Source organism: Homarus americanus, unplaced genomic scaffold (genome assembly GCF_018991925.1).
Source record: "Homarus americanus isolate GMGI-L3 unplaced genomic scaffold, GMGI_Hamer_2.0 scaffold418, whole genome shotgun sequence".
In the NCBI taxonomy this organism is placed as follows: domain Eukaryota; kingdom Metazoa; phylum Arthropoda; class Malacostraca; order Decapoda; family Nephropidae; genus Homarus; species Homarus americanus.
Genome location: NW_024740587.1, coordinates 122,905 through 142,538, shown reverse-complemented (window position 1 = coordinate 142,538; position 19,634 = coordinate 122,905). Strand labels below are relative to the sequence as shown.

The 19,634-nt window shown below is 46.4% G+C and overlaps 1 protein-coding gene across 7 annotated transcripts in view; it reads right to left on the bottom strand.

The window, feature by feature from the left end:
- Positions 1-19,634, bottom strand: part of LOC121875476 (tau-tubulin kinase homolog Asator-like) — a 97,212-nt gene that overhangs the window by 57,999 nt on the left and 19,579 nt on the right. For all 7 annotated transcript variants that reach the window (XM_042380042.1, XM_042380038.1, XM_042380044.1 and 4 more), the window contains exons 2-3: positions 6,961-7,108; positions 4,643-4,857 (exon numbers count right to left, since the gene is read on the bottom strand). In XM_042380042.1, coding sequence (XP_042235976.1) covers positions 4,643-4,857; positions 6,961-7,108 — 363 coding nt within the window. The remainder of the gene's footprint in view (positions 1-4,642; positions 4,858-6,960; positions 7,109-19,634) is intronic.

The following is a 19,634-nucleotide window of genomic DNA, read 5'->3' as shown; positions in this document are numbered from 1 at the left end:
GTCCACTCTAAGGTGTGCATAGGCATCGACAGGGCCAGAACAGTTGACCACTAAGTGTTGGTCTCTGGAAACAATGACGGAGTTGCAGGAATACGAGCAAGTGGGTCGAATGCAATGATGCGAGGCTGACGGAATGGGGAGAAATGGGAGGAACTGAGTGAGGTAAGACAGGAAGAGGCAAGACGAGCGACAAGAAGAAGGGTGGAGCGGGGCTGGGTGTGGTGGGGGAATAATCATGGCCACGGTGCCAAACCTCGTCCATTACGCCTGTCTCAGGACTCGGTGGTGGTGGCTCCCAGGTCTAGACACGAATACAGAGACCTGCGACCTTACACCAGTGACATGTCTCACGCCCTTCCTCAGGTGACGTGCATCACGTTTTCCTTCTGGTGACATCCCCTCCCCTCCTCCCCTCTTTGGACTAATGAATATAACACAAGAGTATACTTCAACAGATAAGGCTATAATGTCAGAAATAAATTATCGTTTCTGAAGTACTTTATAAAACAGGCTCTGGGTTTAATATCGAGAGCTTTAAAGTAAAGGATGCCAAGATCTTAGAGTAGTACGATGGATAAGGTGGAAATAACCAATATCAACCTTTATGAAATAGAGGTATGTGGGGCACAGAGTGTGAGAGGCTCCTAACAAATATTGTATCAGCCAGGAGAAGGGAGCGTCAGCAGGCCAGGGTCGAGCCCTTGAGCTAACACGGTCTGCTAGGACCCTCAACATAGCTTTAAAAAGATATCCTTGTAAACAGCGTCACCGCTAGCGGAGACATTTGGCAAGTAGTGAGTGTCTTCTCCGAAAAGGAGGGGAGGAGAGGGGAAGAAGAGCAGAGGTGAGAGAGAACTGTCTTTCTCAACCCTCACCTTACTTAACATGTACTCGAGCAGAGGTGAGAGAGAACTGTCTTTCTCAACCCTCACCTTACTTAACATGTACTCTACGTCTTTACTTCACTTTAATGTTTCCGTTCCCCTTTCCTCTCCTTTATAAGACAATGACTGCAATCAGGAGTTTCTCTTTCCTTAATGCGTTTTCCATCTTTATTTGTTTATCTTATGTTCGCAATTCCCATAACACGACCTTACGCAGTCTTCGTTTAGTTAACTTGAGTCACGTAAATAACAACATCCTCTTCACTAACTCCCATCTAGACTCCTCTCCCTCTTTATTGGACCCTTCCCTCCCTCCCAACCAACTTTCTCCCTCTCCACTGCATCATTCCCTCTCTTCCTCCCACCCCTCTCCTTCTCTACTGCACCATTCCTCCCTCTCAACCACGCCTCCTCTCCTTCCTTTCTGCGCAATTCCCTCACAGCCAGATCTCCTCCTCCTCACCCCTACCAATCCGCATCATCTTCCCAGTTGTACCTACCTCCCCCCTCCCCCCATCCCCCCCTCCTCTCCGATACGACCATCTGTCCCCTTTCCCCTTCATTTGACACCATGACTTCTCTCATCTATTTTTCTCCCTTACTCCTCAGTAAATCCCCCATTCCCCCCACTGTGTATTTCCCCCTGTGTATTTCAGTGTCCCGTTGAGTCTCATCTCCTGTCACTATATTGTGGTGATTCCTTCTATGTCAGTGTTATGAAAGAGTCCATCTCATAACACCTAACTCTGGTCGACATACGATACTTACTTCTTTGTCTGGTAATATGTTTAGTTTTTATCTATTTGAAGTTTCCATTATTCGTTTTCTCTTTATGTTTACAAATCACTAAAATTGTGTTATAGAGGATTAATAATAATAAAAATAATAATAATCATAATAATAATAATAATAATAATAATAATAATAATAATAATAATAATAATAATAATAATAATAATAATAATAATAATAATAACCTTCCATTATTTTCACTCTCTAATTTCTAATAATTTTTGTTCTAGTAAGTTAAAGTCTGGCTGGTAGTGATAAATTATAATGACATTATTAGACGTGGTCAAATTTATTAGCCAACTCGCTCATAAGTCATAACCTTCTGCTGGTCTAAATTATGAAAAAAAAATGGTTTATCATCATCATTATTATTATTATTATTATTACTATTATTATTATTATTATTATCATTTTTGTTATTATTAGCAAGAAATTACTCTCGTTCACTGTCCACTTTATCGGGGAGAGGGGAGGGGGAGGGGGAGGAAGGAGGAGGAGGGCATAGACGTGTTACACAACGTTCCTGAGACGCAGAGTCCTCTCACCTCCCTCCTCCCTCTTCTTCTGCTGCCTTCGCCAACCTCCCTCCCATCCTCACCTCTCCCTCCCTCCTATCCTCCTCTCCCTCCCCTCCTATCCTCACCACTCCCTCCCTCTATCCCCTCACCACTCCTCCCTCCCTATCCTCCACCCACTCCCTCCCTCCTAACCCTCACATCCCTCCTCCTATCCTCACCATCCCCTCCCTCCCTATCCTCTGCATCCCTCCCTCTTCTCCCTACTGTTACTACGCCAAGCAATTATCAGTAAACATGACCTAAACACACACACACACACACACACACACACACACACACACACACACACACACGATAATGTATATAGCTTTACCTGCGTGTAAACTTGACTGTCCTTGAGTTACCTAGGTATAATGAAGTGACCAGGTGTGTAGTACTAAGGAGTGACCAGGTGTGTAGTACTGAGGAGTGACCAGGTGTGTAGTACTGAGGAGTGACCAGGTGTGTAGTACTGAGGAGTGACCAGGTGTGTAGTACTGAGGAGTGACCAGGTGTGTAGTACTGAGGAGTGACCAGGTGTGTAGTACTGAGGAGTGACCAGGTGTGTAGTACTGAGGAGTGACCAGGTGTGTAGTACTGAGGTGACCAGGTGTGTGCTGAGGTGACCAGGTGTATAATACTGAGGGTGACAGAGTGTGTGAGTACTGGTGACCAGGTGTGTAGTACTGAGGTGACCAGGTGTACAGTACTGAGCCAGGTGTGCGGTGCGAGGTGACCAGGTGTATAGTACTGAGGTGACCAGGTGTGTAGTATTGGTGTTGGGTGTGTAGTACTGAGGAGTGACCAGGTGTGTAATGTGAGGAGTGACCAGGTGTGTAGTACTGAAGAATGACCAGGTGTGTAGTACTGAGGTGACCAGGTGTGTAGTCTGAGGTGACCATGTGTAGTAGTGAGAATGACCAGGTGTGTAGTACTTGAATGACCAGGTGTGTGTAGTACTGAGAGTGACCAGGTGTGTGAGTATGAGAATGACCAGGTGTGTTGTACTGAGGAATGACCAGGTGTGTGTACAGTGACCAGGTGTGTAGTACCAGGGTGACCAGGTGTGTAGTACTGAGGAATGACCAGGTGTGTAGTACTGAGGAATGACCAGGTGTGTAGTACTAAAGAATGACCAGGTGTGTAGTACTGAAGAATGACCAGGTGTGCAGTACCGGGGAGTGACCAAGTAAGGAGTACCATGGAGTGACAAGTTAAGGAGTACTGAGGGGAGTGACCAGGTGTGCAATACCATGGAGTGACCAGGTGAGGAGTACCAAGCAGTGACCAGGTTTGCAGTACCGGGGAGTAACCAAGTAAGGAGTACCATGGAGTGACAAGTTAAGGAGTACTGAAGGGATTGACCAGGTGTGCAATACCATGGAGTGACCAGGTGTGAAGATTAACGAGAAATACAGAGGCAATAATACCTGGCCAAGGACTGGTGGGGGGGGGGGAGGTCATTTGGCAGTAGAGAAGCAGGGATTTATTTCACTCACTGGCACGCAGCTCATGTTCCACCCCCATCCCCCACCCCCCCGTCAAGTTCACCCACCACGACCTATTACCCCTAGCTTCTTCTCCCCACTCCACCCATCTCTCCCCAACCCCTTGTCTCCTCCCCACCCTTCCCTCCTCCCACCTCTCCTGTGCCCCACCTCCCCCCTTCCTCTCCCCCCTCCCCTCTCTCACACACGTACTGCCCTGCTCGCCTCACATCCTGCTTCTCGTGTCATATGCTGTTTAGATACGTGACTGTCTACGTGTTGTGTTTGCTTGTATTCTTAACGTGCTTGATGACCCCCCACCACCCTGTCACGTGATGTGTGTGTGTGTGTGTGTGTGTGTGTGTGTGTGTGTGTGTGTGTGTGTGTTTAATAACTTATATAGGCAATGTCTGATGTAGTGCTGTGTGTGTCTGTTTTGGGATAACAGAAGTATTAACGATGGCTGAGGATACTGTACCAGGAACATATTTGTTCTTTCATGTTCAACATATTGATAATTTTGTTACGAAAGTGTTCTGCTTCTTCTACTATCTTCCAAAGACTATCTCACTGAATAATAATAATAATAATAATAATAATAATAATAATAATAATAATAATAATAATAATAATAATAAAACACCATAACATCTTACAACCACTTAAAGGTGACACAAAATACTAAACCTTAAGTGAGTGGTGAGGGTGAGGCGAGAGCCACTCACAGGGCCACGTCAGGTCGGGAAAGACAAATCGAGGGATTCCACCGAAGTCAGCGGAAATCAACCTCCAGCCATGACACGTCTTCAGGGCAGTCGATGTTGAAGGTGAGGCGACTATATACAGTAATACCTACAGTTTATCAAAGAGTGAAGAGAGTAAGATAACACAGCCAGAGTGAGAGATTCCCTCAGTAACTCACCGGCTTGATGTCACGATGTAGGAAGCCGACCTCGTGAATGGCCTCGATGGCTCGTAGGATCTGGTGGCCGAGACGCAGGGCGGTGGAGAGGCTGAAGGCACCTCGGGGCTGGGCACGGCGCAGCTCGGCCAGGTTCTTGGCCTGAAGCTGCATCACCACATAGTTGAACCGTTCGTTACGGCCACACCCGATGAATCGGCACACGTGCTCACGACCTGTGTGGTACAAGCGTCACAACACACCATTAATACACCTGCAGCGTCACGTGTAGGCTTCTGTACAAACAAACATAAGATGACAGGTTACATGTTAACTACAAGTCCATCAGTTTCCATATTTATGTAAGCTTAAGTGCACATATGTATATAAAACAAATATAAGATTACACACACACACACACACACACACACACACACACACACACACACACACAGAAAAAAATGGATTGGATGAATTTATATTTAGCTCTATCCTTCCTGCCTGGCAAGCCACGTGCCATACTGAAAGGGGGAATAATCTAAGTCATGACCACATTAGATTTTACGTCTGCCCATACACGCTTATGCAATATCCATATACTGTACGCTAGTTCACTGTGGTTTACCAAGTTAAATCGCTCCCGTCACCGTAGCTAAGGTGCCCATTTCCTTAATTTGCGTACCGGTTCACATCATGTTATGAAGCGGATTCTTACACCATAAATGACTTATGTTACATCAACTTAAGGAGACTAGCTATCAATACCTTAAGAGTATTGCGCAAACATGAAATTTTAGACAAGAAAGATGGAAACAGCGAGCTACGTCAGCAACATTCTCATTATCCAGCCAGGCAGGGATCGCGCCTCACAACATTGGGATGCCAGCCAACTGCTGCAAGTCATGATTTTCATGGTGAGAAAAAAGGTCACTCTAGAAAGGGTATATACGTAAGGCACAGGTGTTGGACCAAGGTTGTAGTATGGTGGAGTGGGGCCGAGCTTTTATGTCGGGTTTAGCACCTGAGGGCGGCGGTGTGTGGGGTGGGCGGGGACCATACCAGCAAGACCTTGGGGGTGTAACCATCGATTACCAGCCCGCCCATCCCGGCCGCCTGTCCTCCCAACATCCATATCTTGCTTCAAAGTGACTCAGAAATACATCTCCTCAAACCTAAACAAAGTTACAGCTCTCATAGTAAGTGCCAAGGAAGTCTCAAACTTCTTCAAAGTAAAGTTTATAGGTTCTCGGTGGGTTAAAGAATTCTGGTGGCTCTGCAACGTCTGCAAGTTATGCGATCTCTTGCAAGGTCTTCACGTGAGAGGAAAGCGATTTTGCCAAGATAAAACTGGTCAAAGTCTGCTGAAATGAGGCGAACGTGCCGCTTCTCACACCGTCTTCACTCTCCTTCCCTAATTTACCAGCCTCGCCCTCCACGCACTACTGCTTGACCAGGTAAACACAGGTGACTGAGTGCCCCAGCCAAAAACACCTACACCGACCGTCACCACCTATCATCGTATGCTCATAGTCCTCACGTGACGTATGAAATGGCAGCAGCAAGATAAATGAAGAGCTCCCAGACTCTCCTCTCGGCATAACTAGGTGAAGGTCTTCATTCATGTCATACAATCTCACTCATACATAACCTTGAATCAAGATGCAGTAAACATAATTTCAAAACTATTTACCCTTGACATTTCGATTTTATTCTGACGGAGAAGATGACCTAATCTACAAGTGTTGATAGCGAGTGTTCAATAAGCACAGAGCAGGAACGTCTCCACCCCAGGCTGTCCCCACACACACGTTAATACATAACTGTCTCCACGTAGAGACAGCCCACAGTCTAGCTGACAAATAGACTTCTTATGGCCCTCTGGCTCATTTCCCAAGACGTAAAACTTGAAACAATGCTCACACTGTTATTTATTTACTTTAAACAAATCCATTTTATTATATATTAGCTTAATATCTAGCTCTCTCACTGACTTAACCTCATTTTCAAGAGACACTTCCACGCCCCCTTTGCAGTCAACAGTGAATTGTTTTCTATAATAAATCTCTTCGCTATCTAACTTTAATAATTCTTAAAGATTTGAAAAGAAAAAATCTGAATACTGGATGAACTTCTTGAAAAATTCACCGACGCCAACTGTCACTCAGGAAGCTTGCCTCAAGTTTGCCCCTCTACCTGCTGAGTGTTTGTGGCCGGGCCACGAGTGTGTCCACCAGTGGTGACACGCACCTCCACTTATGCCTCTCCTCCACCTCACCACATACATTGACCCACTGCACAAGCCATATAATAATCTAGGTAAAGGTGGATTGGATACTTACCCTGGAGCTTCTTGAGGACGGCCACCTCCATCTTGAGGACCTGCTTTGGTTGCTTGGCAGACTCGAGCTTGAGGGCCACCTGCTCGCGGGTCACCAGGTCCTGACCCTCGTATATCTCCCCGAACCCGCCGCCGCCGATCTTCCGTAACTGTGGAAACAACATCTCCTTACACGTCTGCTATTACTATACATTATGACATCTATAACACGTATGTATACTTGTTCATGAGAGAGAGAGAGAGAGAGAGAGAGAGAGAGAGAGAGAGACATACAGAGAGCGGCGCGTGTGTGTGTGGGTGTGGACCCATGAATAGGAGCCGAGTCCATCACTCACGCTCCTGGAGATAGTGGCGTCCTCACCAGAGGCGAGGGACACCCACTTGCAAGCCTCACCACTCTCTATACACAGCACAACCTGTACATGACACACACACACACACACACCCACAATAAGATAACTGTCCAAGAGAACAACACCTACAGAACCATATTATACAGCCATTGTCTATTACAATACCTTGAGAGAGCACCATCATCACCACCACCACCATCATCACCACCACCACAAACATCACCATCACCACCACCCTCACCACCACCGGTCAAGCTACATGTCTCAAGGGAACATTTATGTTACCGTATCTTTATGTCGTCATTTGAGTCAGTTAACATAGCACGAACCTACGACTTAAGAGGAAATTAAAGTGGTCGTAAGAAATATATTATCTTCCTTAAGTGGCGGCGGTAAGTGTGCAAGGAGAAGGTGTGTTGTGGCGGCGCTGAGGACCACTGTGTAGGTAACCTGATACAGTGGCCACACCACTTGTTGGTGGAGCTGTACCGCCACCACCACTGCTGCCACCATCACGAGACACCACTGTTGCCATCATCACGTGACACCACTGTTGCTACAATCACGTGACACCACTGCTGCCAACATCACGTGACACCACTGTTGCTACCATCACGTGACACCACTGCTGCCACCATCACGAGACACCACTGTTGCCATCATCACGTGACACCACTGTTGCCATCATCGTGACACCACTGTTGCTACCATCACGTGACACCACTGTTGCTACAATCACGTGACACCACTGCTGCCATCACGTGACACCACTGCTGCCACCATCACGTCCTGTTACCACCATCACGCGACCACTGTTGGGACAATCACGTAACACCACTCTGACACCGTCACGTGACACCTCTGTTGCCAACATCACGTGACACCACTGTTCCCATCATCACGTGACACCACTGTTGCTACCATCGTGACACCACCTGCTGCCAACATCGTGACACCACTGTTGCCATCATCACGTGACACCACTGTTGCTACCATCACGTGACACCACTGTTGCTACCATCACGTGACACCACTGCTGCCACCGTCACGAGACACCACTGCTGCCACCATCACGAGACACCACTGTTGCCATCATCACGTGACACCACTGTTGCTACAATCACGTGACACCACTGCTGCCAACATCACGTGACACCACTGTTGCTACCATCACGTGACACCACTGCTGCCACCATCACGAGACACCACTGTTGCCATCATCACGTGACACCACTGTTGCTACCATCACGTGACACCACTGCTGCTACCATCACGTGACACCACTGCTGCCACCATCACGTGACACCACTGTTACCACCATCACGTGACACCACTGTTGGGACAATCACGTAACACCACTGCTGACACCGTCACGTGACACCTCTGTTGCCACCCTCACATGACACCTCTGTTGTCACCCTCAAGTGACACCTCTTCTGCCACCATCGCGTGACAACGCAATGTAACACCACTGCCATCACCACCACCATCACTACCATCACCACCACCATCACTACCATCACCACCACTACCATTAATGCCACGACCACTTTAGTGCCATTACCATCACCTTTAGTGCCACCACCATCACCTTTAGTGCCACTACCATCACCTTTAGTGCCAAAAGCATTTCATCACCTTTAGTGCCACTACCATCACCTTTAGTGCCACTGCCATCAACGTTAGTGCCATTACTATCACCTTCCAGTGCCACTACCATCACCTTTAGTGCCGCTAACATCACCCTTAGTGCCACCACCATCACTTTAGTGCCACTACCATCACCTTTAGTGCCACTGCCATCAACGTTAGTGCCATTACCATCACCTGTAGTGCCACTACCATCACCTTTAGTGCCACTACCATCACCTTTAGTGCCACCACCATCACCTTTAGTGCCGCTACCATCAACTTTAGCGCCACTACCATCAACGTTAGTGCCATTACCATCACCTGTAGTGCCACTACCATCACCTTTAGTGCCACTACCATCACCTTTAGTGCCACCACCATCACCTTTAGTGCCGCTACCATCAACTTTAGTGCCACTACCATCAACTTTAGTGCCACTACCATCACCTTTAGTGCCGCCACCATCACCTTTAGTGCCACTACCATCCCCTGTAGTGCCACTACCATCACCTTTAGTCCCACTACCATCACCTTTAGTGCCACTACCATCACTATCACCAATATCACCTGCATTCCTACTAGTTACTAACATGACCACCACCAAGGTATGAGTGAGGGAGGCAACATGGAGGACTTGTATCACTCATATCTGGTCTGGATCACAAAAATCAATAAGGTTTCCTCCCAAATCGGCACAAATTCGACCGTTTTCTTTGTAGCGGGTTGGCTAAACTGAGACCAAAATAACGTTGTGAAATTGAGAATGAAATATTTTTGTTAAGACGTCTAACTCGTTCCTTGGCCTTGGTATGAGGAGACATTCTGGGCCAGACAGACAGAGAGACTCACAGACGGTGTTCATCACTTCTCCACTAACGAGCCTCAGGTTACGTCTCGTGTGTGTGTGTGTGTGTGTGTGTGTGGACGTGTAGTTGTTGTTCCCAGAGGGCGCCAGGCCAGGGTACTCCAGCTCCCGACAGTTGTGGACAAAAAAAGGCCGAGCAAACTGTTGTGACGAGTTGTGTTGTTTGGGAAGGGAGGGTGGGTGTAAGAGGGTGACTAATGGAGCCTGATGCTGCACAGTGGATTACATCAACGTGGTCATCAACTGTGACCTGCCTATACGACAAAGGGTCATTTATATATTCATTATTGTATGAACTATATTCATATTTGTCAATTGAATAGGCCTAGTCTGGGGAAAATTAATATAGCTGAATAATTTTGGAACTTTTCAAAGTATGTACAGTATATCGCAAGTGCTGCTAGTGGATATAGTCTACATGATTGAACGCTACAAAAATTAAAACACACTTCTAGTATGTTATGACAGGCGGGTTAGTGGGCAGCGGAGTGCAGTAAAAAGTAGTTCTTCTTTTTTTTCTTCTTTTTACATGTATTAGCACACGCAGGCACAGGCCAACACCCACATCGGAGCCTGGGGGGCGAAATACAATAATAATAATAATAATAATAATAATAATAATAATAATAATAATAATAATAATAATAATAAAGAACCACAAAGAAATAAAAAAATAAAATAGATCAAAAGTGAGAAACAATATATGTATGTTGTGTTGTCAATAGTAAGAGAAACAATTGAGACCCTGCAATTGTGTGTAACTGAGGCAGAAAGTCAGATCAGCAACCTGGGACTTGGTCACATATGGCAGCAGGGTCTACCATTAGACAATACATTATGTTTTCAATATCTTCCCAGGCGGTAGTACCTCCCTGTTACGCACACCAGCAGGGAGACAGGCCTCTTGGCGGTGACGTGTGGGGCTCGACGCTCTTTCAGTGTTGTCGTGATGAAATCTAAACGTGTGACAGGTGTAGCATGTTTTGTATAGTGACCGGCGTGTCTCTCTCTCTCTCTCTCTCAATTTTAATGAAAACTGAAACGATGCCGCAGCTGACTCTTGGTGGTCATAAAACATTCTCTCATGCGCCAGATATATTTTTGTTTTTTTGTAAGTTTGATACCGAAAATTATTCCATCGTTAACTGTGATACTGGCTGTGACGCGAGTGAATGAGTGCATGAAATACCAGGAATTGTTTTCATGTGTATAAAACTCTGGCTTTGGCCTTCACCCGCGATAAATACACGAGAAAACTAATTGTTATATCAGTAATTCACACACACACACACACACACACACACACACACACACACACACACACACACACACACACACACACACACACACACACACACACACACACACACACACACACACACACGTTTCGAAGAAATCTTATACCATGGCTTACAAACATCCTCAGTAACCAACGCCACGCTGTACGCTTCCGAGGTGCTGTCTCCACCGTTCAGTCACTCACCTGTGGCGTCCCCCAAGGCACCAAGATGGGAACTATGCTTCCTTATGCTTATCAATGATACCCTAAGAGAAACCTCTGCTCGCTGGAAATATGTCGACGACTCCACCATTGGGATCAGTGTCAACAATTCTGCTCCCGACTATACCGCCCTTCAGGATTTATTGAAGTCTCCAAAACTGAGCCACCAACAACCACGTCACCATCAACCATACCAAGACCATGGTTATGCACATCAACCTCTCCTCCGACATTGTCCCACCCCCTTCCATTACTTTAGGTCCGAACACACTCCAGGTTGTAGATTCCACTAAGCTCCTCGGCGTCACCATAAACAACAAACTAAATTGAAAACCACACGTCAGTGAAGTTGTCAAATCCTCCAGTTTCCGTCTCCACCTCCTCTGCCGACTCAAGTCCCTCGGAGTTCCTGCACCCGAGCTCCTCAGTGTTTACTCAACATTCATACTTCCCAAGCTCACCTATGCCTCCCCTACCTGGTCTTCCTCCCTAAATGCCACACAACGTAAACACCTAGAAAAAGTGCAAAAGAGGGCATGCAAGATTATTCTCTCCACATATCAAGAAGCGTTCAACACACTGACCCTTTCGACTCTCACTGACCATCACCACGACCTCATCTGCAAATTTGGTAAGAAGCTTCTGCACCATCCTCGACAACGGCTCCTACTACCTGAGATCCCCTAGCCGAGAATTGCTGTTCGACACTACAGCCGCATCAGCCCATGCTTGCTTGCAGGGCAGTCAGCTATAAGAACAGCCCAGTCCCCAACCATTGTAAAAATTATCAATAACCTTAATAAACCAGTGTACTCACTCCCCAGTAAATATTACTTTTGCACTGTCACTGTTGAAATGAACTGTAGTTTGGGCTTTCCCCATCTGGTTATTATATGTACTTATGTTACTTTTATGTTATTTGTAATTAGTAACCCATTTCACAAATATGTAACTGTATATTTTCAGCCTTCTAACAGAAACTCTTTCAATAAACCGTTAATTATTATTATTACACGCACACACTTGTAGGGTGGACAGTGTAGCCTTATAAAGAACATTATCTTTATTGCTAACATTTTGGGTTAATCTTTTGACATCAGCGAAGTCTTACTAAAGAGACACAACATATCATAAAAAATAAATTAAATTAAATCACAGTTAATGTGTATTGTAAATGTATTACCAATATTACAAACTAAAGACAGAAGTACTGTAATACCTGAGAGCCTAAACTAAGAAGCAAAACTTTACACTAGACAAATAATGAATTTTTTTTTCTTACATTTTAAAACATAATTTGAGCTGAACTACAATCTTCTATGTACTGTACACTACAGTATTATACGGGTCACTGCTACAAGACAGTGTACTGTACACTACAGCATTATACGGGTCACTGCTACAAGACAATGTACTGTACACTACAGTATTATACGGGTCACTGCTACAAGACAATGTACTGTACACTACAGTATTATACGGGTCACTGCTACAAGACAATGTACTGTACACTACAGTATTATACGGGTCACTGCTACAAGACAGTGTACTGTACACTACAGCATTATACGGGTCACTGCTACAAGACAATGTACTGTACACTACAGTATTATACGGGTCACTGCTACAAGACAGTGTACTGTACACTACAGTATACGGGTCACTGCTACAAGACAGTAGCATCACGAAACACCTTGTGAGAACAACCGCTCATGACCATTTTGGTGGTTTAGTAAGAGCCATTCAGCAGGAAGCAGACCACGCTATTGGGCTGGACTTGGTGGGCAAGACCTTTCATTACAGAGGGGATTCACTCATACTTAAGAACGCACGACCATTAGCCACAACAAGTTCTGCGCAGACCTTTGTCTCGTACAGGTCTGAGGCTGATAGTATATATGTACACAAGTGTTATTTCAACATTATATATTTGGCTACTTTAAGGTAACTTTAAATTATTTGATAATGCTTATGAGAGTATAAAGTTTGGTCGTTAATGTAGGTTATTAGGCGTTACGCTGTATATCTTATTTCATTGTGATACTGAGGAGACACTTTATGGGGAGAATTAATATATATATATATATATATATATATATATATATATATATATATATATATATATATATATATATATATATATATATATATATATAATGAAACTAACAACATACCGGTAGCTATTTATAAAGATACTGTATTCTTCTGAAAATAAAAATATTTGCACACGGCCCGAGCCGAGAGCAAACTTTCCTCTAAGTAATGTTAGGCTTAAAGCACATTCACCAGAGCTGGTGGCCTATCTGCACAGACCCAGGCACACACCTCCGACACTCAGTTATATTAATATATCGGGAAAAAACTCATAAATTTCGATTTTTTTTATTTAATGTTACACCAACCTATAAGTAAACCTACACATCGACGACGAAGGAAGTGAAAGTTTTCACTTGACGTGTGCGCACTGCGCGTGTCAGCATGGCGCCCGTCCTTCCACATGTCTGACCTTGACACGCTGGGATAAGGGGTACAGCTAACCCACGAATCTCAGAGTCGCAGGTACAGTACATATAAACTTGGATTATTCACTCCAATAAATAAGAAAACACTAAAGGTGAAAGTACGGGTGTATATAATATATACACCCGACATGGTAACAACTGATATGAACACTCGCCTCTCTGAAATAGTAGAGGCTGGGAAGAGTCGCTTCCGGGTTTCTGGGAAATCGAGGGATCGACTAAAGAGCGGACCACACAGGCGCACCATCCAGAGGGACGAGGTGGGTAACACAAAAACAGGCGTTGCTCCACCACATGAAATATATTTATCGCACGTTAGTGATAATAACTGATACATACCTACGGCGCTACTGTATATAAATAGTCCAGTGTTTGTATTACGATTATAATATGTTCTACATCACATTTCGTTAAACATAAGCACTTGTCGTAAAATTTGTCCGCCATACTAAAATATTCAATATACTTTTCGGAATAAACTTTGGGATTTACTGCAGATGGATTTAGTATTATCTGTATACAGTGTGGAGGTTCGGCTCATGTAAACCTGAGGCGCAGTGCAGCTCGAGGTTCAAGAGAGATCCAACTGCTGCTCCCAGGTTTGACTGTTTAACTCCAGCCATTGGTCTTCCTTTCACAATAAAGCCAGGAGAATAACGCCAACTCAGTTCCTATAAAACTGAATGTAATTTGTAAACTATAAAGACCTTGAAGATGTTATTGGGCTTTGGTCGGGGCTTCAGCAACTAAGGCTATATCACCCCCAGGATCTTACAAGTAAATCCTGGATTACGTGAGTGCTGTCTTCAGAGGAGGGACATCACAACCTCTCCGCCTGGGTCACTAAACGCTGACAAAGGCACGCCGTAATCCTATATGAAATGTCAATTACTAAGCTGAGAGTGTTACGGTCCCCGACCTGCGCGTCACCAACCGGTTGTCAAGGACCAGTTATATCCGTGACAATAATTACACTGCTCGGTGCACATAGACGATGAATATTCACAGAGCTAGACGTAGCAAAACACCGTAATACAAACGGTGTATTATTAACAACAGCAGAGAAATAATCCCTTCATGTTGGGCTTGGCAAGCTTACCCAGCTAATCCCTGAGCAGAGTACAGGAGCATAAGTGTTCACCAGACAACATACCAGCGGGTGGGGTCGTTTTGTTTAGCCACAAGTTAATATGTAGAAGGTGAGGACGCCAACACGTCCTGGGTGGGAGCCCCGGAACTCCACACAAAACCACTTTCTTCGTTGAGTTTCACCAATACTAATGATGACTCTTTAGTTTCTAATCTATAAGGGACACACCTTAGAGGCTACACCACTACTATCTACTCTCGTTGAGGTACACCTGAGTGGAGGTGTAATGCGGGCGGGTCTACCTGGGATAACCCACCTTCACACTTGGCATGCTCAACCAACAACATTTCCGGAGAGCAAATACAGATTTGGCAAAGTTTACTCCTGCAGATTTTATATATAAAGCAGGCGCGTTGTGGTGGTGAGAGGGCAGGCAGGTAAAAACAAGATTCCAGCAAGAACATACCTGCAAATACCTTAACGAGCCATCCACACCACAACACTCTCTGTCTCTCACACCACAACACTCTGTCTCTCACACCACAACACTGTCTGTCTCTCACACCACACGTACACCAAGATACAATCACCACTCAGGAAATTTGTATATCGTAAATTTTGTCGCGACTGAGCTACCCGTTCAATAAAATTTTATTGGAATATCAAGTTGGATGAAGACGGGAGAGTTAATTTCCTGGGGTGCGTGCCCGTGGTTAAGTTGGGTGGAGGTTGACGTGTGAGGCTGCTTGGAGAGGCCTGGCAGAGGGTGGTGGTGAGGGTCATAATGGCCCCGAGGATCCAAGGTAAGCACGGAGATCATGGCGGGCCTGGCACATCCTCAACAACGTGAGGGCTCATGCAAACAACTTTAGTACTGAAAGATGAAACACAGTTGTTCCAGACCAGCAACACCCGTGTTCCAGCGCTACCTGACACCTACACACCCTCCAACAGTCACTAATACATTTCAACAGCACCATTACAACACCTGTACGCCACAATCACACTACAGCCTGCTCATGTTTTATGATTATAAGATTCCATTGGTGAACTGTCCCCTGCCTATTTTTATGAGGATAATTAATAACTCCTTGTATCTATCAGTACACACACAACTACTCAAGGAATGTCACTATCCCCAGTCTCATAAAATCTAGTCATTATGTTTATACCGCCTGAACCCCTGCTGGAGACCCACCATCTGTCGAGTCACCTGCAGGTCATCAAAGTAACACGGCTAACAGAACCTTCAGTCCAGCTTCACTTCGCCACAACACTAAATTTATATTCTTTATCCCAAGACAATCTCACGTCACTACTTATATTTTCCAGTAAAACAAAAATAACAATACGGGGTTTTATAAGCTATCAATAAAAAGATTAAGACAAACTGAATATTCCGAAACAAATAGTGATCATCTCTTCCGCCCCTGTGGTCATTCGCCAGCCTGGACACGTTTTAACATCTACGTGTTTCAAAGTTGTTCTGATTGTTGATTGGCCGTTTTATGACCTACAGTATATGAAGATCATTTTATTATACCACCGTCGGCGTCGGATCAAGGTATACAAATATTTGCCTTATGAGCATTTCTTAATAGTATATTTAGTTAACTATCTTACGTAAGTCAATTTGCCACATATAAGCGATAGTTGCTTCATAAATACTCCGAGTAACTCAAATAAAATCTGTTTCCTTTGAGTCATAAAATAGAATTACCGTCAAGGACCTATAACTGATACTGCTCCCTGACATATTACCACCAAGGAACATAATACTGATTAACTGACGCTACCACTATAATAACTCAACCTACCACCAACACCACCACACCACCAACCACACCCACCACCACACCCACCCACCCCAACCACACCATCACACCCCCAACCACACCATCACACCCCCAACCACACCACCACACCCCCAACCACACCATCACACCCCTAACCACACCATCACACCCCAACCGCACCACACCCTAACATCTTCCACTTAACACACACCACACCCCCAACACACACCTCCAGCACCCCAGCAACATCACGGGAGGGGAAAGGTGATAGGGGTGATGAGGTTGTTATTTTAGGTGTGCACCCCCACTCACTTTGAGGTGGCAGGTGGTAGGACAACATGACGCTAAATCAGGTATATTCAGGGGCCGCCGTTTATTGGGGAGATATGGAGTCAGGTGGAAACATGGTTGGCGATGATTCTGGTTTATGGACCAAGTGGAGGAAGAGGAGGAGGAGGAGGTGGGAGGAGGAGGAAGAGTGGGAGGAGGAGGAAGAAGAAGAATGAGGAGGAGGAGGGGGTTTACACTCAGCACTCCCCATCTTCTTTAATGATCGATTAATATGATGAGACGAATCATTATTGGAACATTTCAAACCTTTTAAAATATATATAAATTATTATACTGATGAATAAAGAGAATTTTGGGGTAACTGTTCCTTTATGGTCGATGATTTAACAGGATGATAGTTTAATTTACTTAGTGACGATGGTTCAACGGTGATGGTCTGCAAGTTATAGAGTTAGTATTTGTGAAGCTAAGAAGGTGCACCGTTAAACTGAGATTAATATTGGTAAATAAACACTATGATAAAAGAACATCACCACCGTAACCACCACCATTATCACCACCACCTACTTCTCCACTATCACCACCTACCCTTCACTATCACCACCACCACCACATACTCTTCCACTATCACCACCACCGCCACCTATTCTTCCAATACATCACCACCACCCACTCCACTATCACCACCACCATCTCCACTATCACCACCACCTACCCACCATCACCACCACCATCTCCACTATCACCACCACCTACCCACATCACCACCACTCCCACTATCACACCACCACCCACCTCCACCACCACCCACCACCACATCTCCACTATCACCACCACCATCTCCACCATCACCACCACCCACTCCACCATCACCACCACCCCCCACCATCACCACCAACATTCCACCTCACCACCACCACTCCACCATCACCACCATCCACTCCACCCCATCTCCACTATCACCACCACCATCTCCACCATCACCACCACCCCACCACCATCACCACCACCCACTCCACCATCACCACCACCATCTCCTATCACCACCACCCACCCACCACACCACCACCTCCACCACCACCCACCATCACCTCCACCACCAACCCACCACCACCATCTCCACCATCACCACCACCCACTCTACCATCACCACCACCATTCCACCATCACCACCACCATCTCCACCATCACCACCACCATCTCCACCATCACCACCACCATCTCCACCATCACCACCACCACATCTCCACCATCACCACCACCCACCCACCATCACCACCACCCACTCCACCTCATCACCACCACCACTCCACCATCACCACCACCCACTCCACCATCACCACCACCCACCCACCATCACCACCACCACCCACCCACCATCACCAACCACCCACTCTACCATCACCACCACCATCTCCACCATCACCACCACCCACTCTACCATCACCACCACCAACCATCTCCACCATCACCACCACCATCTCCACCTATCACCACCACCCACCATCACCACCACCATCCACCATCACCACCACCCACCACCATCACCACCACTCCACTCCACCATCACCACACACCCACTCACCACCACCACCATCACCACCACCACCTCCACATCACCACCACCCACTCATCTATCACCACCACCATTCCACCATCACCACCACCATCCATCACCACCACCACTCCACCATCACCACCACCATCTCCACCACCACCACCATCTCCATCATCAACCACCACCATCCCTCTCATCACCACCACCATCTCCACCATCACACCACCATTCCACCATCACCGCCTCACCATCTCCACCATCACCACCACCATCTCCAATTCATCACCACCACCCATCCACCATCACCACCACCATTCCACCATCACCACCACCATCTCCACCATCACCACCACCATCTCCACCATCACCACCACCACTATCACCACCCACCATCTCCAATCACCACCACCATCTCCACCATCACCACCACCATCTCCACCACATCACCACCACCCACCCACCATCACCACCACCATCTCCACCATCACCACCACCCACCCACCATCACCACCCACCCACCATCACCACCACCATCCCACCATCACCACCACCATCTCCACCATCACCACCACCCACCCACCATCACCACCACCATCTCCACCATCACCACCACCCACCCACCATCACCACCAACCATCTCCACCATCACCACCACCCACCCACCACTCCACCACCACCATCTCCACCATCACCACCACCACCCACCATCACCACCACCCACTCCACCATCACCACCACCCACTCCACCATCACCCCACCTACCCACTATCACCACCACCATCTCCACTCATCACCACCACCACTCCACCATCACCAACCACCCACTCCACCATCACCACCACCTCACCACCATCACCACTACACCACCATCACCACCATCACCCACTATCACCACCACCATCTCCACCATCACCACCACCACCCACTCCACCACCACCACCTACCCATCATCACCACCACCTACCCACCATCACCCCACCATCTCCACCATCACCACCACCATCTCCACCACCACCCACCATCACCACCACCATCTCAATCATCACCACCACCCACCACCTATCACC